Source organism: Dipteris shenzhenensis, chromosome 19, assembly GCF_047967505.1.
Source record: "Dipteris shenzhenensis isolate YYH24624 ecotype China chromosome 19, Dip_SZ_1.0, whole genome shotgun sequence".
NCBI classification, from domain to species: domain Eukaryota; kingdom Viridiplantae; phylum Streptophyta; class Polypodiopsida; order Gleicheniales; family Dipteridaceae; genus Dipteris; species Dipteris shenzhenensis.
The window spans coordinates 54,120,406-54,144,678 of NC_141614.1; the positions used below are offsets into that span (position 1 = coordinate 54,120,406).

At 42.9% G+C, this 24,273-nt stretch overlaps 1 protein-coding gene across 2 annotated transcripts; it reads left to right on the forward strand.

Moving 5' to 3' along the window:
• Window positions 1–11,239: 11,239 nt before the first annotated feature.
• Window positions 11,240–16,848, forward strand: LOC147890649 (pentatricopeptide repeat-containing protein At5g27110-like). 2 transcript variants are annotated; one of them, XM_087390423.1, is made up of 2 exons: window positions 11,240–12,234; window positions 12,478–16,848. In XM_087390423.1, exon 2 carries the CDS (start codon window positions 12,598–12,600, stop codon window positions 16,096–16,098), a length of 3,501 nt encoding a protein of 1,166 aa, XP_087246549.1. In that variant the 5' UTR covers window positions 11,240–12,234; window positions 12,478–12,597; the 3' UTR covers window positions 16,099–16,848. The 2 variants fall into 2 exon arrangements, with proteins under 2 accessions (XP_087246549.1, XP_087246548.1); XM_087390422.1 differs by lacking the exon at window positions 11,240–12,234 and adding an exon at window positions 12,274–12,395.
• Window positions 16,849–24,273: the final 7,425 nt, after the last annotated feature.

Sequence of the window (24,273 nt, forward strand, 5' to 3'; positions counted from 1 at the left end):
AGAGGAATGGTATGAGAACTCTACTCGTCAGACCTCCATGGCCAAGAGATCCAGCCTCATGCTCTCATAGCAATCACTAAGCCACCAAGAGCTTGGATCTTGCTATATGGAAGCTAAGTCACGTCAGTAGGGCTCTCTCTTGCTCTGAAGAGCATGTCTCCGTCTAAGGTCTTGTGACTGGCTACTCCTTTGGATGAATCAACCACCCAAGTAGCACAACCCTCACTAGTTCCTCCTTTTGGCTACTACCAGATCTTTGCAACTACCTATTGCACGTCCTTATCCTAAAGGTCATATGGGATGCAAACCTCCCTTTGGGAGAGACCCCTATGAGGCCAATCTAGGAGTAGCACAGTTGGGAAGTGGTCTGATAACGTGGTACGTGCTAGGAATGAAGAAAACACTATCTTGGTCCTATTGAACTCATCCTTCCTCCATGGATCTCTGCCCACTAATCGTAGAGATGAACTCTCCCATGTGCTCCTCTCTGCTCTGCTAGCATCCCTATGTAAGAAGATCCTCCTTGTTTGTCCTCTGCAAACTCTAAATTTTTGAAGTCAACCTTGACAATCCATCCAAGAGTCAACATTCGGGAGGCACTCTGTCATATGCCTCCAAAAAGTTGAGGGGTGTTGTATGTAGGCTAGTGCATAAACATCTAGGATGCCAATCTTGGACTCACCAATGTGGAGATCAATCTAGATTGCCCGTGATAAGCTCTCCTTGGTCATAAACCTATGGAGCCACTGTTGAGATGTAGACACCTCTGCTTGTAGAAGACCACACCTTTGGGCCTCTCCCCGGAAGCAAGTGATGATGACGGCTAATGTCTGCCACCGCACTGATAATGTACTATTGGAGTAGCATGGAGACAAGATGGAGATAGAAAGATGATGAAAAGGGAGAGTTTTTTCATGAGAGATATGCCCAATATATAGGCACAAGTTACATCCAAGCGTGACATCATTTGTGAGCTCAAGAGAGCATCTCTAGATCCACAATTATCTCTCAATCACACACCACACTCCTATATTCACTCAATCACACCTACTGACTGACACATCATTAGTCACACCTAACTCAGGCACACCTACACACACATGTGTTCACACACTCACAACCATAGACCTTATGACCCTTGGTATGATCCCATTACATCAATTTGTCCTTCATTCCCCCCCACAAATTGATGATCTCATCCCTCAGCAATAGTACATGGGATGCTCCATGGCCTGCCCACGATCATGTGGCAACACACATGGCCCCAACCTGTGACTCACTCCTAGGACTCTTGGTTTACAATTGGAAGATAGACAATGACTATGCATGGGAATACCCTTAGATCCAGCAAGGTAAAACATAAGACTAACAATCATTTGAGGGGGACATCCCAAGGCAGAGAAACCTTATTGACCACATACATACCCTCAACCTAATGTGGAATGTCATCATTAATTTATTGAAGTTGAAAGGTATCCTTTGGGGATGCCTCTCTTGTCCTTTTCAAGAGAACCTAGAGTATCAAACTTGATCATCATCAAGTCTTCAGCATGTCCTTTGATCACTGGACCTTCTGATGTATTGTCCTTCATAATCTTCTTATCATGCATCCAAGTACATATCTCCATAAAAGAATCACTAGCTAGTATAGCTAGTATATCACGATTGAGGCACATAATGTTTTCCTTGATGTTCAGATCTATGCTCATCAAATCACTAAATTGAAGCACATAACCTTTCACCATTACATGCATTTTAGGCAAAGCTAAGGCAAAGAACCTATGAAGAGTATCCATCATATGCTTCAATGTTGCATAGCATAGTGTATGAAACATAAAGCCATACATAATTAACCTCAAACTTTTGTAGTATGCATAGAGCATATCATCCATATAGAAAAACAAAGGGGCTACATACATCACTGAACCCAGTCTGAAACATCATGAATGATGCATTCTTGTGACCAATATAACCTTTCACATTAGTTGACATCAAAGGCATTGACCTGGTAACCCTGATATATCCACTCTCTGGTGCAACTCCCCCCATCTTGTTTCTTGAGGTAGATCTCCTTTGAGAGAGACTCCAAGCATTCCACCACTAGTTGTAATCTAGTTATCCCATCCTCTACTACAATTAAAATTGATGTGTCAAATGGGGACTCCAGCATCATGCCAAAAGCTAAACCTATGGATGGGAGGATGGCTCTATACTCTCTCTTGAGCCTTGGGAAGTAGTAGAGCATCATCAAAAAGTGGGGTCCATGTGTACTCCACCGTAAATCCATGGTACCAAGGTAAGAGGTATACAAGTGCAGGCGGAGGAAGATTGGGTTAGGGTAGTCTCTAGTGAGAGCAACTGCAGGAGAAAGACTCCCCTACCATAGATGGTGATGTCCTGGATGTGGTCACCTTCTAGTGTTAAGCTCCCCTGGATCCACTCACACACCTATTGCCTTGTAGGAGTAAGGTCCGTGATCCTACCTACCACTGCTTAAGCCTATAGTGATTGTACTGCTTGTTGCACCTGCTACTTATCTTCCACAGAGAGAGAGAAGGGCCTTGATGGTAGTGGGATTCGAGGGTGCTGCCATGAGAGCCCCTCTGGCTAAACAAGGGTCTCCGCCAAGAAACCTTTACTTCAAGATAATACAAGAACCACCCTTGCCACGTGGGAGGTACAAAGGGAAATGAAAAAGGAAGCAAGGGAAGAGAAAAGGCCACCACTACAAAGGAGCTAACAAACTTGAGGAATTAGAATGCCACCTTGAAGCATCGGGAGTGGGACTCCGAGAATCCCCTGAGGAGATGTAAACAACCGGGGGGTTGTTTCGCTATCCCACCAAGGGAGCAAAATCCAACAAAGGGCTACTCACTGCCTTGAGGAGCCCCTACTAGTGTGGGTTGGTTAGGGGAGTGGGGCGGCAAACCAAGGACCAAGGTGCCCTTGGCACCTAGTCCTCAATAGTGTGGGCTGGGCATGCAAGGTGTAGCCTAGGCGCGGGATGCTATGATCTAGGTGCAACCCTTTGGGCTATAGTGGCGAGCAGGGAGGGTCGTGCGGGGGTGGCAAAGGCGGAGAAGGAGGGTGAGCTGAGGCAGGGGGGCAAAAGGGGGTAGCGATGGAGGAGGAGCTTCCTGTGGGCTGTTCCATGCTATACAATACATCCTTGTGGTTGCACAGTCTATTTTTAATTGCAAATGTGCAAACTTTGATGGCTTTGGCATAGATCTCTCGATATAAATCTCACGAGTTATCATAGGATATTTAGCATAACATATTGTGGTTTAAGAAGTCTATTATGAATCATGACAGTTTATTTAGCAACATGCAGGTTGCGCAAAGAAATTACGCAAACTTCTAATAAGAATGTGTAATAATTTTAGGGGTGTGAACTTTGTGGGTTGGAATAGCCTTGTTATGCTATATAGGGTTTGAAATATGGATTTTGTATATTATGTAGGTTCTATTATTATAGATTTTGGTTATTACAACAACTCAACACTTATTACACTTATTACAAAAACTCAACGCTTATTACAGATTTTGGTTTCCACAAATTGTGCGTTACATAATTGATTGCTAGAAGGCAATGTATTGTTGTGCTTTATAGGTTAGAACAGTTTTTTGAATTGTCATGATAGCAATTTGCACTTTTGGATGCATTGTGATGCATGATTCTATAAAGTTTAGACAAATTTGGAGAAAGAAAAAAAAATTATTAGCAAAATTGGGCTTTTTGTATTTGTACAATAAGCTACACTTAATTGGAGCAAGGGATCGCGTTGTTTATGCTATGTAAAGGAGATTGTATATCTTTTGCTAAATTCTTGTTGTAGTTTGATCACTTTCAAAAGTTACAACTGGAGTGGCGATTCAACTACAAATTTCAAAGTACAAGGTTGCAAATCCTATGATTGTTAACAAATCAATTTTTAACAACTAATATGTAGAGCTATCATTTTTCAAGCTTGCAATGGTGGAGCAACGCTATATAGATAGTTCATTTATGAGGGTTAAAGGCCACTATACCTTAACCCCAGTTATGTACAATACTCAAACACATATATATATGGATGACAAAGAAGATTAGGGTGTTTTGCACCCACCAAACCTTGTGTGTCTCTCCTCTCACCCTCTTCCATTTCTACTTCTGTTGTTGAATCCCCTCAACTCGTATCAGAGCACGAGTGGTCTAGCTAAGCCCGTGTGTGTGCCTGGAGCCCGAAGTCTATTGCTACAACTCTGTGGAAGGAAGGAGAATCTTTGTTGGGTGACTTTACCTACATCCTAGTGTGCAGAGACCTTGCTGAAACCTTTGGAAAGTTCTTTGAGTGGTTTTGGAGAAAAAGACGTTTTTGGTTGATTCCCCTGTTCCTTTCGACGATGACTGAGAGTTTGAAATGACTTGTAGAGGCAACCATTTCCTACTTTTGGTGTCCATTGCACTTTTGGAGTTCAAAACCCCCTTTAGTCTTGAATTTGGGATCATTTCATTGGATTTCTAACTCACTATCTTTGCTTCAATGTGTTTCTACCAGTGTGCTGGAACTCAAGTTGGAGTAACCATTCACAGATTTGTCAATTCTAGTGGACTCAGGAGGTCCTACAATATTTTTATTGCTCATCATTCACACTTTGGTGGTATTTACAAAGAGATTTGTTTGCAAAAATGGTATTTGGTCCATGTGTTGGACCTGGTGATTGGGACCATGGTTTTTAAAACCGTATGTTCCATTGTGTTCCAGAGGCCCAAGACCCTTGCCTATCAGCTCTTGTGTGATTCTGTGGAGATTTGGAGAAGTTCCGTCTCTCTGAGATGTCGAATCATTTGTTTCTCTGTCAAAAATCCATTCAAAGATTCAAACCTTTGATTTTTTTATTTACAGGTCAATTGCAAGGGTTGATTCTCCATTTCCCATTCATCGGTTGGGATTTTGGAGTTCCAATAGAAGAGAGATATTTGCAAATTGTCTTTCTGACTCCGATTTTGTAGTGACACCCATGTTTTGAGGCATCTCATTTTCTATTTTCACTAGTGGTCATTGTCGTGGAGCTCTGAACTTTTGGAGATACCTTATGCAAATCACTCTGGTTACAGTTTGAGCCTAGTTTGTGGGCATCTGCACTCATTCGTGGTCTATATTGAGTTATAGTGGATGCTTTACATGCCATTTAGATGCATTGTGATCCTTGATAGATGCGCTGATAGGCCCAAATTGCCTTGTGGGATGCACTGATAGGCCCAAATTGCCTTGTGGGATGCTTTATTGATGGACATTTAGCACATAGATGTTGTTTTATGCTAAGGGATAGCTTCAACACATTGCAGCTGATGCACTGATAGTTCTATGCTCTCTTGGATGAGACATTATTGATGCTTATGCCCATGGACGATGTTTATGCTTGAGGCATTTGGCTCTTATTGGCATTGGGTTTGCCATTGTTTTGTCATTGCAGGTTGACATTTTTTTTTGGGCTAGATTTGCTCATATGGACACATATATATGCACATGAGTCAGATGCATTTTGATGCTTTGAACCTTGAGTTTTGGTGATACTATCCTCCCATTAAGGTAGACATATTTGGGTACACTTGGTATTTGGTGTGATTTCTCTCTTGCAGGTACTAACTTTTGGGATTTTGCTTTATTTGCATCATGGCATCCTCTTCCATGTCTAAAATGAGTTTTTCAGCATTAAAAAGTTTGATGGGACAAACTTTTCTTTGTGGAAAGAACAGATAAGGGTTGTGCTTATTCAAAAGAAGTAGATTAATCCCTTGGCAGGGATTGCAGCTAAGCCTGTAGATATGTCTAAGGATGATTGGAATGAGTTGGATGCATTAGCAAAGTACTATTAGACTTCATCTTGCAAAGTCAGTTTATTTCACCGTAGTAAATGAGTAGGTTATGAAAGATTTGTGGAAGAAATAATGTGCCACTTATGAGAAGGAAACTGCCTCTAATAAAGTTTACCTCATGAAGAGGTTGTTTGAGCTAGAGATGAAGGGGGGGGTCTCCATTGCTTCTCACTTGAATGAATTCAATATTATTTTCAGCCAGCTTCAGGCTCGGAAGCTGAATTTTGAAGCAGAGACTAAGGCAATATTCCTCTTGTGTTCAATGCCATCCTCATGGGATACTTTCCGTACAGCTGTCAATAACTCTACACCTGGTGGAGTATTGAAGTTTGATGATGTTGTGGGTACCTTGTTGGCCGCCAACTCCCTTTAGTAAGAATACTTATCAAAATATTGAGTACGAGATGAATTTAACAATATGCCATGAGTGAAAATTAGTCAAATTAGCATGGTTGTGTTCTACACTAAAAGAGCTTCAAATATGTCTTTATGCCTTGAAATTTAAGTAACACATGAAAAAGTTACATTAGTTTGAAAGGAGACGGGTTTTCATACTTTAGTGTATCTTGTGTTTTACCCCCCCCTCATCCAAAAGACTCCCCCCCTTGGGCCTCACATATTATGAAAAATATGAACAAATCTTAAAATCTTGCATATTTTTCAAGGTGTATATCTTATATTTTGTGGGGGGGGGGACATGGGATTTTCATAATTTTCCCTTGCATATTTGACAATTTTAAAGGAAATCCATGCATATTCTTTATGGACCTTGTCCCCCCATACCCTAGATTTTAGATAAGGGTAGTAATATAATACATATTGAGTTGGCACCCCAGGGTTGGCCGAGAAGATTAAGCAGAAGTCTATGGATGGCAACATGCAAGGTGCAACCTTAACTGTGCAAAGGTTCTGATCACAGTTCAGGGGGAAGTCCCAAGAAAGAGGGAAGTCTCATAGCAAATCCAGGGCATATAACATTGAGTGTTACCATTGTGGCAAGAAGGGCCACGTGAAAAAGGATGGCTACCAACTAAAAAGAGAGCAAAAGGATAAGAAAAAGAATGCAAATTGGGGTGCAAATAAGAAGGAAGAGAGTCCAAGGGAGGACAAAGAAAAAGTGAAGATCGAGGAGATCAATGCAGTCTCACTGATGATAATGACAATGACATTCTCTTCATGTCTAGTCTACCTGTAGAGTTGCTTACCACTTCAAATGATGAATATTCCCAAGATTGGATTTTGGATTCTAGTGCTTCATTCCATGTTACTTCCCATAGGGAATGGTTCTCCACTTATGACAGTGGAAAGACAGGTTGTGTGCATCTTGGAAATAACTATGCATGTGACATAGTGGGAGTAGGTGACATAAGTTTTCCTTTGCAAATGAGTCAGCATTTGTTTTGAAAAATGCGAGACGTGTGCCTAAGTTGACCAAAAGTCTCATTTTAGCAAGTCATCTAGATGATGTTGGTTTTCAGACCACCATTAGTTCTCAAAGTTGGAAAATTCAGAAGGGCTCTATGGTTTTGGCAAGAGGTACCAAGTGTGGGACATTGTATCCCTTACATGTATTAGGGGTGTTTGATCATGTTGTTGCAATAACCGACCAACCATGTACTTGGGTGATAGACCGTATTTGAGTTTTTCTGATTTTGAATTTTGTGAGCATTGTCTCTATGGGAAGTAGACTAAATCAGTCCATAAAAGAAGGGGAGAGAAAGAGCTTGAAAGGCTTGATTTGGTACATTGAGAGATGTATGTGGTCCCATGCCTACATAATCATTAGGCGGGGCTGAATACTATGTGACATTCATTGATGATGCAACTAGGAAAGTGGGGGATTATGCTAAAGCTCGGAAGGGTGACCTATTCTAGGTATTTTAGAAATGGTTGGCTTTGGTTGAATATCAGTCAAGTAGAATGCTTATATGCTTATGGATTGACAATGGTGGAGAGTATCTCTCTCATGACTTTTAGCATTTTTGCGATACACATGGGATCAAGAGGGAGCTCACGTCTCCTCATACTCTAGAGCAAAATCCAATTGTAGAACATATGAACCGCATCGAAAGGTTACAATGTATGCTTTCCAATGCAATTCTTTCTAGTGGTTTTGGGCTGAGACAATGAAGACTGCAGTGCATGTGATAAATAGATCACCTAGTAAGAGTTTGGATGGTGGTATTCCTGAAGAGGCATGGAGTGGCAAGAAGCCCTCTTACTCTCATTTGCGTATATTTGGGTGTGAGGCATATGCACATGTGCCAAAAGAGCTTCGGAAGAAGCTAGATCCTAAGTTTAGGAAATGCATCTTTCTGGGTTCTGGTGAAAGTGGAGAGATGGGCTATCGTCTCTGGGATCCAGAAGCAAAGAAGATCATACGAAGCCATGATGTGGTCTTCAATGAGAAGAAGATGCATAAGACACCCATGAGGGATGTGGAAATGAGGAGAATCACTTTTCAGGATGTGAATCCACCTGCATATGTTGATAGACATCAAGCTGTCCATGCACCAAATGTATAAGAAATGGTGTCCCGAGGTACTTTCATAGGTACACAATCAAGGGCCAATGATGTATCATCTATTAGTGGAGATGATGAGCCAAATGTGGCTGATATGCAGGCGGGACATCAAGCTGAAATTCCCTCGAGAAGATCAACTAGAGTGTCTAGATTGCCTAAGAGATTTGCAAACTATGTGATGCTTATGGATTGCAGGGAGCCTTCTTGCTATAAGGAGGCTATGATGCGTGAGGATCAGTGCAAGTGGGAGTATGCTATGCAATCAGTTCACTCATGAATAATAAGACTTGGGACTTGGTTTCTTTGCCACATGGAAAGAAAGCATTGCCATGTAAATGGGTCTACAAGATGAAGATCACAGGTTATGATGTGCCTAAGTACAAGGCCCGTTTGGTTGCTAAAGGGTTCAAGCAAGAGAAGGGTATGGACTTTGATGAGATCTTCTCTCTGGTTGTGAAGATGACCACACTTAGATGTGTACTTGGACTTGTAGCAGCAGAGGATATGGAGCTTATACAAATCAAGATAGCTTTCTTGCATGGGGATCTGCATGAGGAAATTTACATGGTAGAGCTAGAAGGCTTTGAAGAAAAGGGCAAAGAACAATTGGTTTGCAAGCTGAAAAAGCCTAGAGAATTGTTTTAGAAGTTTGATGCTTTCATTTAGTCCCATGGTTTCAGAAGACGTGAGATTAATCACCGCCTCTATACTAAAATGGCTAAGGATAATAGCTTGATACTCTTGGCACTTTATGTGGATGATATACTATTGGCTAGCAAGAACACTTATGATCTGGATGCATTGAAGGCCAAGTTGCATGAGGCCTTTGACATGAAGGATTTGGGACCTGCAGGTCATATTCTTTGTATGCGCATCACGCATGACAGGAGTAGGAAACTCCTTTGGCTTTCACAAAAGAAGTATGTTACAAAAGTATTGCAGCGTTTCAATATGGAGGGGAGGAAGGCATTTGTACTCCATTGCCTCCATATGTGAAACTGAGTAAGGCAGATAGTCCCAAATCAGATGAGGAGAGGGCCATGATGGCCAAGGTTCCTTATGCATCATTGGTTGGCAGTCTTATGTATGCTATGATAGCTACTAGACTAAACATTGCATTTGTAGTGGGAGTTGTTAGTCGGTATATGGCTAATCCAGGAAAGAGGCATTGGGAGGCAATTATTGCATCATGAGGTACATGAAGGGTACCAAGGAGATATGCATCTACTTTGGTAGAGGAGAGATGCATGTACTTGGATTCATAGATTCAGACTATGCAGGGCATGTGGATAGCAGGAGATACTTCTGGTTATGTGTTCATCTTTACAGGTGGTACAGTGTCGTGGATGTCTCATGCACAAAAGTGCGTTGCTTTGTCTACCACAGAGGCTGAGTATGTTGCAGCCATAGAGGGTTGCAAGAAGGCTATATGGTTTGATCGGCTAGTGGGAGTTTTGGGGATTCAGACAGGTGTACTGACATTGCATAGTGATTCCATCAGTGCTATTCAGCTAGCACGGACTCCGGTCTTTCATGCAAAGACCATACACATTGAGGTCAGTTACCATTTCATCAGGGAGGTACTTGAGGACAAGCACATAGAGCTTGTCAAGGTTCATACAGATGATAACCCTGTAGATATGCTGACGAAGAGTCTACCTAGTCAGTGGTTTGAGTATTGTTGTGTATTGATGGACATTAGATAGTATGCTCACTGGTTGTTCTTCCTTAAAGGCACATTGGCCTTTAAGTGGGAGGTTATGGGGGTTAAAGGCCACTATACCTTAACCCCGGTTACAATACTCAAACACATATATACATTGATGATAAAAGAAGATTAGGGTGTTTTGCACCTACCAAATTTTGTGTGGCTCTCCTTCTCTCACCCTCTTCCGTTTCCACTTTTGTTGTTGAATCTTCTCATCGTTGGCTGCATTAAGGCTTGCTTTTGTAGATCAAAAGGGATGAAGTGGCCAGGGTGCTGTTGTACGCAAGCCTCAGTTAGCTCCAAAAGTTGCCAATTGCATTCAATGATGTCCTGCCTATGGGTCTGTGGGAAGCATGTGAGGGGGCAAAGAGTGGAAGGCTATTGGCTTGTGGGGAGCATGTGTAGGGGGAAAGAGTGGCATAGTACTGGCTCAATCACTTGCAGGCTTTGGGAATGTCCCAATAGGGGAGCTGCCCATGTCCGCCATGCCAAACAAGGCTATTTTTCACAAACGGGTTTTCAGTTGGGTTGAATAGCGAGCCTCACGCTGTATCAATTGCCCTAAAAACTAATTTCGGGGTGTTAGAAGCTCCCATATCGAAACACATAGGAAACCCTTGCTCATGGGGCATAGTAGTGGCCTATTAACTTTTGAAATGCCAATGCACTACTAACTTTGAAATGTTGGTTTTTTACGATAAAATTATGTCACACGACAACTACTTTGAACGACTGCAGGATGAAATTTTGCAACAGTGAGGATTTTTTGGAACTCACGTGGTGGGTTGTTTGATTGTCTTCAAGGCACTTAAAAAGCTCTATTAGCTGTACTTTTTTTAAATATTAAATCTTTTTTTTTTCAAATTTTTTTTTGAAGTGCTTGCTTTTGTTTTTGGCATTGTATTGGTGTAAATAGCACCCAATAGAGAGTGACCCAGATACCTGAGTTGCCCGTGGAGCTTGAACTTGGCACCCACATGTTTTTAACATGGAAAGGCTCGTTCACTAGGAACTTTGTTCTACGACTCCAACACAAGTTGTAAAGTCGCCTCTCAATAGGAACAAAACGAAGCATAGTCTTGAAGATTGTAACTCCTTGACCCTTGGAGGGTCCTGCCTTGTGACCTGAGCCTTTTCATTCCCTCTTTTCTTATTCCCATCAAATTCTAAGTTTAGTGCTAAGCGTATCAGACAAGGCTAAGCTGGAAAGCCGTTTTGGACTGATCATATGCTGCTATTCGAATGAGCCAATGATAATAATCGCAAAGCATGAGTATCTGATGAAACCAAAGTTTCGGTGCAAGCAGCAAACAATTGATGCTTTGATGTTCGGAGCAATTGATCAGGCCATAAGAGGAAGCCAACATCGTCCAATCCACCGCTCTCCTCCTTCTTGGATTGATTTCAAACACAGTACATTCACGATCATCGTATTAAATCTGCAGCGAGCGATTGACAGAGATATTGTATGCGAATTCTGAGCTGATTGCCTGTGGCTCCTGAGCGATTCACTGACGTCCTTACTCCAATGATCACATCATTTGCTAGAAAAGTTATTAACACAAGCATCTTACATGCTCCAGAGATATCAAGTTGCACATGCTTGCCAACCGGATACCACTGAGAGTCTCAGATTTCATATCTATTTTTGGGAATGTGCTTGCCCTCTCACAGTCTCAGATTTCAAATCTATTTTTGGGAATGTGCTAGACGCGTATTCTACCATGATGTGTTCAGATTTTGCAGATTTTGGTCTTTTAGGCTTTTTGGCCTTTTCTATACGCTACTAAATCTTCCTTTCTTTCATTCTTCCTCTCGCCTGCTGCCCCTGCCCAACGGAATAGAGCAGACTACCCTACATACACACGCTCATGCTCGCTCCCAGGAACTCATGCGCTTTCACAGCTAACTCTCCTCCGTTAAATGCAGGCTGGCCTAAAGGCAGAACGTCACGAGCTAGACATTGACACCAAAATTGGAGATGGCCTGCCTGATGGCTTCCAGAGAGCCTCCATGGCGGGGGAGCCAGGGAGGCAGTGGAGAGGTAGTCCGAGGATGGCATCTTAGTGAACATGGTGGCTCCTCACATTGGTGGTGGAGGCTTACCTACTGGAAGCACTTCAAAAATTTTCAGTTCAGGTATTCTAGGACAGACTTCAAATTTCAGTCTCAAGCACCGGCAGACTTTTGGCAATAGCTTTTCATTGTGGCCGTGCATGACACGTAGGTTAAGAACAGAGCATTCATGCCAAGAGTACATTGCAGATCCCATTTAGTGGCAGGACAACCAAAAGTGCAGAGTAAGTGTGGGACAATGATTTGCAGAGGCAAAAGCTTGGTCATGTTAGCCAGTCTGACGTGTCTGTATTTGAATATTAACAGGCAAATCCAAGGCCTCCATATTTCAAGAGCAACATTACCAAGAAGTTGCTATGGATAGACGGCTGTTACAATGCAGGTTGTGTTAAATTGCATGAGAAAAAGGAGTCTGAAAGGAAAGGAATGCACAGCGCCAAAGCATCCATTGGTCAGGTTCAGGCAAACTCCCAAGATTATGGTCGGGTGGAGAGTGTCAGCAATTGCAAGGTCAGTGTTAGATCTAAAGTACAGGGGAATGCATCTATAGTAAGAAAACTGCAACACGACAGTAGCTGTGAGATATTGAGCTTAGAGGAGGCACTCACTTCTTTGGAACAGGTGCCCCAGCTGCCTTTGATTGAGAACTTTGTATGCATCTTGCAGAAGTGTAGAAAAGAGAAAAATCGAGCATATGCTGAGCGCTTGTATGCCTACATCTGCAAAAGTGGGCTGGAAGCTCACAGATCTCTTGGGAACTACCTTGTCCCAGTGCTGGTGGATTGTGGAAGCATGTGCAATGCCTTGCAAGTTTTCAAGAGGTTGGTTGATCCCAATGAGTATTGTTGGACTTCTCTCATTATGGGGTATATGGAATGTGGTGAATCACAGCACAGTCTCAACCTCTACCAGAAAATGCAAGAGAATTGTGTATATCCTAGCAAGTATACTTTTGTGGCCCTACTCAAGGCTTGTGGTAGGCTAAAAGATACAGGGAGAGGTCGAGCAATACATGCTGAGCTTGCTAGGAAGGGGTTTGAAAGAGATCCTTTTGTTGGCAGCATTTTGGTTGATATGTATGCCAAATGTGGCTCACTTGCAAAAGCACAGGTAGTGTTTGACAAGCTTCCAATACGTGATGTGGTCTCATGGACGGCACTGATTGGAGGATATGTGGAACATGGACTTGGTGAAGAAGCACTGAGCAGTTTTGAACAGATGCAATGGGAGGGTGTCTCTCCAGATACTGTCACGTTTGTTTGCAGCTTGAAAGCTTGTGGCAGCATAGGAGCCACAGACAAGGGCCAAGAAATACATGCTGAGATTGCCAGGAAGGGTTTGGAAAGAGATCCTTTTGTTGGCAACGCCTTGGTTGATATGTATACCAAATGTGGCTCAGTGGCAAAGGCACACGAGGTGTTTGACAAGCTTCCAGTACGAGATATCGTCTCATGGAATGCCCTAATTGCAGGATATGCCGAACACAAGCTTGGTGAAGAGGCACTGCACTGTTTTGAACACATGCAGCTGGAGGGTGTGTCCCCAGATACAGTCACATTTGTTTGCAGCCTGAAAGCTTGTGGCAGCATAGGAGCGTTAGACAAGGGCCGAGAGATACACTCTCAGATTGCCAGGAAGGGGTTGGAAAGAGATCCTTTTGTTGGCAACGCCTTGGTCGATCTGTATCTCAAATTTGGCTTGCTGGAAAAAGCATGGGAACTGTTTGACAAGCTTCCAGGTCGAGGTGTAGTCTCATGGAATGTGCTCATCTCAGGATATGCCAACTGTGGGCTTAATGAGGAAGCGCTAAATTGCTTTGACTGCATGCAATTGGAGGGTGTCTATCCAAATGCTGTGACATGTGTTTGCAGCTTGAAAGCTTGTGGCAGCATAGGAGCCATAGACGAGGGCCGAAAAATACATGTTGAGATTGCCAGAAAGGGGCTGGAAACAGATCCTTCTGTTGGCAATACCTTGGTGGACATGTATGCCAAATGTGGGTCGCTTGTAGCTGCATGGGAGGTGTTTGAGAAACTTCCAGTTCAAAATGTAGTCTCATGGACTGCACTAATTGCAGGATATGTGGAACATGGACTTGGTGACGAAGCACTTAGCTGTCTTAAAAAGATGCAACTGGAGGGTATCTCTCTGGATGCTATCACGCTTGTTTGCAGCTTGAAAGCTTGTGGCAGCGTAGGAGCCGTAAACAAGGGCCGAGAAATACATGTAGAGATTGCCATAAAGGGGCTGGAAATAGATCCTGTTGCTGTCAGCAGTTTGGTTGATATGTATGCCAAGTTTGGCTTGCTTTCAAGGGCACGGGAGGTATTAGACAAGCTTCCAGTTCGAGATGTAGCCTCATGGAACTCGCTAATTGCAGGGTATACTGAACAGGGGCTTGCTGAGGAAGCACTGAACTGTGTCCAAGAGATGCAACTGGATGGTGTCCCTCTGGATGCTGTCACGTTTGTTTGCAGCTTGAGAGCTTGTGGCACTGTTGGGGCCATAGACAAGGGCAAATCAATACATGCTGAGACTGTCAGAAAGGGATCTGAAAGAGACCCTTTTGTTGGAAATGCCTTGGTCGGTATGTATGGCAAATGTGGCTTGCTTGCAGAGGCACGGGAAGTGTTTCATAAGCTTCTAGTTCAAGATGTAGTCTCATGGAATGCACTGATTGCAGGGTTTGCTGAACATGGGCTTGGTGAGGAAGTACTGAAATATCTTCAACAGATGCAAAGGGAGGGTGTCTTTCCAGATGCTATCACGTTTGTTTGCAGCTTGAAAGCTTGTGCCAGCATAGGAGCGATAGACCAGGGCCAAGAAATACACAGTGAGATTGCCAGAAAGGGGTTGGAGAGAGAACTTTTAATTGGCAATACTTTGCTCAATATGTATGCCAAATGTGGCTCACTTGCAAAGGCACTAGAAGTGTTTGACAAGCTTTCAATTCGAGATGTAGTCTCGTGGAATGTGCTAATCACAGGGTATACCGAACACGGGCTTAGTGAGGCAGCACTGAACTGTGTCCAGCAGATGGAGTTGGAAAGCATCTCTCCGAATTATATAACAGTGGTTTGCATCTTGAAAGCTTGTGGTAGCATAGGTGCCATACATAAGGGACAAAAAATACACCATCAGATTGCTGTAAAGGGATGGGAAAGAGATCCTTGTGTTGGCAATGCTTTGGTCGATATGTATGCCAAATGTGGCTTGCTTGCAAAAGCATGGGAAGTGTTTGAGAAGCTTGTAGTTCGAGATGTAGTCTCGTGGAATGCACTAGTTGCAGGATATGTCCAGCTAGGAGAATATGAAATTGTCTTTCATATGCTTGAGAGGATGAGAAGAGAAGGCATAAAGCCAAATGGTGTCACCATCCTTGGCGTTCTTACTGTCTGCAGTCATGCCGGGTTAGTGGATAAGGGCCAGAAGTATTTTGAGGCCATGAGCAAAGACTATGGCATGAATCCAACTATTGAGCACCACACTGGCATTATTGATCTCCTTGGCCGTGCAGGCCAATTAGATGAGGTGGTTGAAATCGTGGAGAGATTGCCTTTCCAACCTGATCTTGCAGTATGGCTTACTGTGTTGGGTGCTTGTCGAAAATGGGGAAGTGTGGAACTTGGAAGACAGGCCTTTGAACATGCCGTTCAATTGGATGAAAACGATGCTGCAGCTTATGTCTTGATGTCTAACATGTATGCAAAAGCTCACATGCAGGAGGATGAGCAGGTCATCAAAATGAGAGTGCAACAAGAGGCATGGAAGACGCCAGGACAGAGTTGCACTGACGTGGACAGAAGTGTGCATGCCTTCATGGTGGGGGATAGGAGACCTTCCCAAAGCAAACACATATATGCAAATCTCGAAGACTTTTCTTTCAAAATGCATGCGTCATCACTAGTGTGCACAAGAGTGGAGTGAGGTATGAGTTTAGTGTGATCTGTGGGAACCCATCATTCCGCTGCTGCAGGCTCATGAGGTGTATGCTGCCCTATTTCCTTTGAAGTGGTATCAGAGCCCAAAGATCTACTTCAGCGATCTACTCCATCACCTGAGGCAATGATACCCTTTGTGCAAAGGAAGGCGACTTTGGCATGAGTTGAGTGTGCATATGTCAATTAAGGTGGAGGGTGTTGTATATTTCAGTTTGTCTCTTCAGGTTTCCTCAGATCCAATGGCTTCACGCATTCCTATTTCCAACTTTGGAGAGAGTGTTGAATTGGATGGGAGCACTTATGTGTGGTGGAAGCTCAAAACATGGAGTGGTGTATTGGCAAGGAAGATTTGGAAAGAGGCTGCAGGCATGGGGCTGAAGCGCAGGGCCATGGTTGATGCTGTAGGCAAAATACTAACACTGGCATATTCAGCTGAAGAGTGGGAGGATAAGGAGCCTGATGCATTGTCCATGATCATTGAGATGATGGCGGATGCAGTGATCCTTCACATCTAGCTTGCGAAGATGGCCTTTGAAGCCTGGAGAAAATTGAATGATATGTATGACATCAATAACTGTACTACGATTTTGGACCTCTAGAATCAATTGTTCACCATGAGGATAGAGGAAGGCGAATAAATGCAGGATTTTCTCACCAAGGTCGAGGCAGTCAGCTTGCTGCAGTTAGTCTGAAGGTGGACACTCAAGCAATGATAACTTTTCTAAGCATGCATCCAAAGAGCATTGAGATATCAGCTCACCCTCTAACAAAGGCAAGGTCAGAGGAAGGATAAGGCAAGCTCAAAGAGAAGATAATATAAATTCTCAAATGATGGGAGCAAGAAAATCTTGGATGCTTTTTGCGGGATTGCGAGATGGAAGATCAGAAAAAGGAGGACCAGCCCAAGGAGGAAGAGTCAAAATCAGATGAGGCACATACCATGGTAACTAAAGATGTCTTCCTAGTGTTTGCCCATTGTTTTGGGCCTGATAGCATGGAAGCAACGTATTCTGACAATCTATGGTGTAACCATGTCAACATAGCTGCTATGAGCATGATTGCAAATCTCAAGCAAAACTGTAAAACCTTGGAGCAACTTATCATCGTTATTTTGGCAGACCTTTGAGTCGACTTTGAAGCATGAGAATTGTCAAAGCTCAATAGCTTTGTGAAGATGCTATTCACTTTCTCATGGCTAGAGCATCAACTTCTCTAAAAAGTATCTTCTCTTGGATAGTGATGATGCACCTCTATGTGCCTGGTGAAAGCCGTTCGGGAGGCCATACTATTGGTGCGCTGTTGCATGACACCGGAGGTCTATGTGGTTAAAGCAGTTAATGAATGTGTCAAAGATTATAGAGCCACCTTGGATGACAGAGGCTTTAGTCATGAGGGGAGCTTTGGTTCTGAGATAGCTAGATGTGGATTCAAGGTTTTTGGATGGATTCTTGGTGGAGGGGATTTTGCAACAGGAATCTCTCTATAGAGGAGAAGTTCATTGGACAGAGTCTACGGACTTCATCAGATGTGGATGGGCAGAAACAAGCCCATGTTATTTAGTACTTCTCAAGGTCTGTTGTGTTCCTAGCTTGTGAGGTGGACAACTTGATAGCCTGTTAAAGATGGCTTGACCATCAGTAGAAATCAGGAGTTGCTGACTCATTGGATGGACACATGGACGGTATGCAGGCATCTCAAAGATTCTATCTAGTATGTGACTCAGGATGGCAGTATCACATTGGGTGGAAATTGTCCTTATTATTGGATTGGAGATTTGGAGACCGGGATTCTTGCTGGACTCATCCAGTGGCTTAACAAGAGACATTAGATGGTTGCAATTTCTTCATCAGATTCTAGAAAGCTTGTTGTTGAGCGGTTCATGGATGAATCAAGAGGTTTCCAAAGGACCTGGTGTTCATCATCGGTTGGAGCACGTGAAGGTTCTCTACCACATCAAGGAGTTGTACTAGGACAACTAGGGTCCGCTGGTGTACGGTTCAAGATTGGACGATGTCTTCAACATGTTCCGGAGTGCTCTTTCCAAGGAGCAACTAGGCATCTAAATGATGTGTGTTAGAGATCAATGACCCCACTGTGAGCCCTCGATTTGTGGGGACAAAGGGGTTTGGATCATAGGAACATATGATTGTGAGGGGGAGGGATAAGGGACAGTTTGGGCTGCAGGACAGCAGCAGAGAAGGCTACAAAGGGCAGGAGCAGCAAGCTCTACTAGACCCCCTGGCACTTTATATAGGCTGCCTGGAGGGGGTTGGTTGGGGCCAAAATAGGCTGACTGGCAAGTCAGCCAGTCAGCCTGCCAACCGACCCAAAAGTCGGCCAGCCAAAGGGGCCTCCAGCCCCCTATATAAAGGGTCCTTCTCCTCCTTATTTCAGCATCAGCCACAGTTCCACAGAAGCCTACAAAGAGGCAGCACGAAGCAGTAGTCTACTAGGAGAGTTCCAGATCTTGGGCTGCCCCCTTGGTTGTCATGATCTCAGAACCCATATTATGTAGTACTTTGGCACTTTTCGACCTTGGTCTACCCAACAACAATGGATAGGCATTCATTTCCATAGAAATCATAATCAAATGTATAGTATAATGCACTCCAATTGTGATGACCACATCCAAGAGCATGCTGTTGGGTTCCTCAGGTCACTGGTCTACCGTACGCACTCAGAATGGAGAATATCAGCTTCTTGAGCTTCAACCATTTGATCATGGTTTTCAAGATTATATTTACTTCTGAGCCACCATCCGCTACGACACTCGATGCGTTGCTTTTTCATTTTAGCAGTATAACCAGGACTGCCTCATCTACTACTGGTTATCAATAACCAAAATGTTGACAAGGGAATCCACAGTTTAGCCATTGTGAGGCTTACCTTCTTGCGGCATTTTGGCAGTCAGGGCCTTGGTCTAACTCGACTCGGGCTAGAACATACTCGTTGAAGCTTCGCTTGGCTCGGTCAGTTGTTGGGCTAGATTTTGCTCGGATGGGAAATGAGTTACGGCTTTTCCTTTTAACTCCTTTGCAACTTGGATGCCCTACTTTTGCTCCTTCCAAATTGATGTCGTTGGCTTGGGGTGGTCCCTTTTTAGAAATAGTTACTGGTCCTTAAGACCAAATGATTGCATTGGCATCAATCGAGTCTGTCACTTTTGCTAGGATTGCTCAGTAGCCAGGATCGATCTCCCATTTCTTTGCATTGCTTCTATGTAGTTTGCTATGTGAAGAACCACATTCTCAAGAATGCAAATGTGTGCAATGCATGTAGAATTTGAAGGCCAATTGGTCCTCCAATGGGGGAAGAGCGCCCTCTATGAGAGTACTTGCTTCTCTCTTCAACCTACATGCAAGGTGGGGTGAATGCAAGGTGAAAGTAGAGAATGCTACGTGAGATTCACAATGAAGGGTGATACCATTTCATTAATGTGCCTTGAGATCACTCACGTTTCATCTTCCCATTTACACCTACCCTTATCCTGTGACCCATGCATCTACCTTAATGCGCCCTTGCCTTCCTATTGTCCCTAGGACCTAGACACGTGGGTGCACATCTTTATTAATAGAGTAAGTGTCACATGTCCAAATTTGATGTCGTCAGAAGTAGTGGCTCTAGCTCGATTAGTCCTATCTACTGAGATGATCCACTGCCATAACAAATCAGTTGGTGTCCATCATAAATACAAATACATGTTACACCATTGGCATATAGCATATAATAAATCTTTAATGTCTCCTAATCACAGCTCCTAATCACAGAGTAGTGATTTCTCGTCATGACACTCTCTCTTGCTTAAGTCCTCTTCTGGATCCTCTCGTCTTTTTCTCTTGCATACGCTTTTCTCTTTTACTTTAGAATTTGCATCACCTCTTCATAGTCTACAAATAGTCTTCTCTTGGTAGTACACGATCTCTTCTGAATCAGAACTTAAATCTCATCTTGAAGTTTTGGTTCCTCCTGATGTTGCATATCCAAAATGTAGGAGTACCACCGCAGTGCCTCTTCAATTTCTCTTCATGCAATTTCTCTTCATGCTCAGAATCCTCTTCTGAATACTAAGCTGTTGAAATCTCTTCATAATAACTTGCTCAATAAGCTAAAGCATATCCTCAATCATTGTCAGTATTAAACGATTTTCTCACCCAATTGTTGTATTGAACTAGGTAGATCTTCGTTAGCGATTATTTTGCGATGGAGAGCTTCTTAGTCTATAGATCATCACTCTCTTTTGCAACTCTTCTATTTTAGCCCTATTCATCCTATAAGACGCTATACATGGAGGAGAAAATTCTTTATTCTTTGTCCATACTCTACAATGAATATGCCTACTGTTTATTTAGTTCACATATGCATACACCAGTGCTGGCTGAATGGATAGCATTTACTCTTGGTTCTATGTTTACCATAGAGTCCTGGGACATTTACTCTTGGCATTTTGGCTAGTAGAGTGGGACATTTATGCCATGGATGCCCTCGCTTATGTTTCTTACATTTGAAACATTTACTCTCCTTAATTAACTTTTTCTTCTCATTGTCAGTCATGGAAGAAAATGGTATCCATCCAGGATGGGATTGGCTGTTAATGTTTTGTACAATAGCCTTCTCCTTTCCTTTGTTGAAAGGTTTATGAGGATTCAATCTCCTCTCAGCAATCTTAGCCAATTTAGTGAGGTCTTTTAGGGTGGTTGGGTTGAACATTTCCTTACTTTCAGGATTAGGTCTGCTAAATACTTCTTCCTTCTATCATCCTCACCCTTCTCAGGTAACTTTAAAGAGAGTTTCCACAACCTAGCTATAAATTCAGTGTTACTCTCGTTATCGAATTGCTTGAATGTTTTGCAACAGAAGGTCAATTCTTCTTCATGCCTTGGAGGCATGAAGGTGGCCTTAAGCTACTCTATAAACTTGGACCATTGAAGAATAGGATCTTTTCCCGTTTGTAATATGGACCACCACATCAAAGCATCCTTTGGTAAATGCAGTATGGCAAGAGCAAGTTTCTCGTGATCGCGGTCATATCTTGATGGGCAAAATATAGCTCAAGATGGTGAATCCAACTAAGGATTTTATCCGCCTCTCTTGCTCCATCATATTGTGGGAATTCTATTCTCTCTCGATGTTGGAATTTGGCTCTCTTCAAGGGGGTACTTAAATCTTCATCCCTAAATTTCAGCACTCTCTTAGTCTCAAATTTTGTCATAATGGACTATTCAATCATATGGCTAAGATGAGAAACGAGCTTATCAATGGGAGACACCTGTCTCCTTCTTGCAATTGGATTATAAGATAGTACACGATCTCTTCTGAAGCAGAACTTAAATCTCATCTTGAAGTTTTGGTTCCTCCTGATGCTGCATATCCAAAATGTAGGAGTACCACCACAGTGCCTCTTCAATTTCTCTTCATGCTCAGAGTCCTCTTCTGAATGCCAAGCTGTTGAAATCTCTTCATAATAACTTGCTCAATAAGCTAAAGCATATTCTCAATCATTGTTCAGTAATAGACGATTTTCTCACCCAATTGTTGTATTGAACTACGTAGATCTTCGTTAGCGATGATTTTGCGATGGAGAGCTTCTTAGTCTATAGATCATCACTCTCTTTTGCAACTCTTCTATTGTAGCCCTATTCATCCTATAAGATGCTATATATGGAGGAGAAAATTCTTTATTCTTTGTCCATACTCTACAATGAATATGCCTACTCTTTATTCAGTTCACATTTGCATACACCAGTGTTGGCTGAATGGATAGCATTTACTCTTGGTTCTATGTTTACCATAGAGTCCTGGGATGAGAAGGTAGAAGCCTCACCCTCTTTGCTTGGATGCTTTGCCTTTCCCTTCTACTTGGCATTTTGGCTAGTAGAGTGGGACATTTATGCCATGGATGCCCTCGCTTATGTTTCTTACATCCAAAACATTTACTCTCCTTAACTTTTTCTTCTCATTGTCAGTCATGGAAGAAAATGGTATCCATTCAGGATGGGATTGGCTGTTAATGTTTTGTACAATCGCCTTCTCCTTTCCTTTGTTGAAAGGTTTATGAGGATTCAATTTCCTCTCAGCAATCTTAGCCAATTTAGTGAGGTCTTTCAGGGTGGTTAGATTGAACATTTCCTCACTTTTGGGATTAGGCCTGCTAAATACTTCTTCCTTCTATCATCCTCACTCTTCTCAGGCAACTTTAAAGAGAGTCTCCAGAACCTAGCTATAAATTCAGCATTACTCTCGTTATCAAATTGCTTGAATGTTTCACAACAGAAGGTTAATTCTTCTTCATGCCTTGGAGGCATGAAAGTGGCCTTAAGTTGCTCTATAAACTTAGACCATTGAAGAATAGGATCTTTTCCCGTTTGTAATATGGACCACCACATCAAAGCATCCTTTGGTAAATGCAGTATGGCAAGAGCAAGTTTCTCGTGATCGCAGTCATATCTTGATGGGCAAAATATAGCTCAAGATGGTGATTCCAACTAAGGATTTTATCCGCCTCTCTTGCTCCATCATATTTTGGGAATTTTGTTCTCTCTCGATGTTGGAATTTGGCTCTCTTCAAGGGGATACTTAAATCTTCATCCCTAAATTTCAGCACTCTCTTAGTCTCAAATTTTGTTATAATCCATGTGTATGGGATTTTGAGTTAAAGGTGTGAACTCAGCGCCTTGCTCTTGGATGAACCCGTTTCTCCCTTCATTTCTAAGAGGTTCTTCAAGGAGAGATGAAGGTAATTCTATGCATAGATTATTGTACTGAAGATGTGTGTAACTCACTTAAAATGATCTCTTCTTCCTTCTCTTTTGGCCTTTCTTCCTTGTTTTTATGCTGTAAATTAGTACACACTCTTTGGGCTACTTTCTTTTAGTGGATTAGAGCTCTAGATACCGTTATTGGGGGTACTTGGTGGGTGGATCACCCCCTTAAAATCTTGTTCCGATCTGATTTTTCGTTGGGGAGAACGGTGGGGTCCTCTTTTCCTCATGTTTTAAGGGTCTATTTTCATGGGGGAGAGTCACCCCGTTAGGACACCCCATTCCCCGTCCCAAAACCAAAAATTTAAGAGAAAGCCCTTGACTTAGGACCTCCAAAATTCAAGATTTCCAGGCCATAATAATAGTGTTCGGAATTTGTAGGCCAAGGGGGCAGAAAACCGAGCCAGGACTTAGAAATCGGCACTCTCAGTTCCAAATGTTGGTAACTTCATGGTTCGCTCATGCGTTATGTCACTCGAGCCTGCTTTCAAGTTGTATGGATAGTGCCTTCACGGGTTGCCTCGGCTTGCATGGGGCCTTCTGCACGTGTAGTTCTCTTTCGCTCGTGCACCTCTGCACATGTTGTCCTTACGGGTCTCTTCCACACGTGTCGTCTCTTGTGCGTTAAATACCTTCGCCCTTCCTCTACGTTGCATTGCCTGGTCCTCCTTTGTCCCGCACGCTTCTGCTCTCTCTTTCTCTTCTAGTCCCGCATGTGGATTGTCATTGCTCTAATACCAAATGTGAAGAACCAGATTTCTCAAGAATGCAATTGTGTGCAATGCATGCAGAATTTGAATGCCAATTGGCCTCCAATGGGGGAAGAGCGCCCTCGTGAGGGTACTTGTTTCTCTTTTTAGCCTACATGCAAGGTGGGAGAGAGATGGCAGATGAATTAAGGTGAAAGTAGAGAATGCTATGTGAGATTCACAATGAAGGTTGATACCCTTTCATTAATGTGGGTGCACATCTTCCCATTTACACCTGCCCTTATCCTATGACCCATGCATCTACCATTCAATGCACCTTAATGCACCCTTCCCTTCCTATTGCCCCTAGGAGTAGTGGCTCCAACTCGACTAGTCCTATCTATTGAGATGATGCTGTCAGAAGTAGTGGCTCCAACTCGACTAGTCCTATCTACTGAGATGATCCACTACCATAACAAATCGGTCGGTGTCTATCATAAATACAAATACATGTCACACCATTGGTGTATAATATATAATAATGTTGTAATGTCTTTTAATCATGGATTAGTAATTTCTCTTGTCATGGATTAGTATGACATGATTTGCTCCAAGCACAACTTGCATTCTACCCTTGTATGGCAATGTTTGCCATAGAAATAGCATCTGATATGTGGTGTGGGCCTTGGGTTTATCCTTTGTCATTTTCTCGTC

What these genes read in the sequence shown, in the direction of transcription:
- LOC147890649 (XM_087390423.1), top strand. Translation starts at nt 12,598, where the DNA reads ATGCACAGCGCCAAAGCATCCATTGGTCAGGTTCAGGCAAACTCCCAA.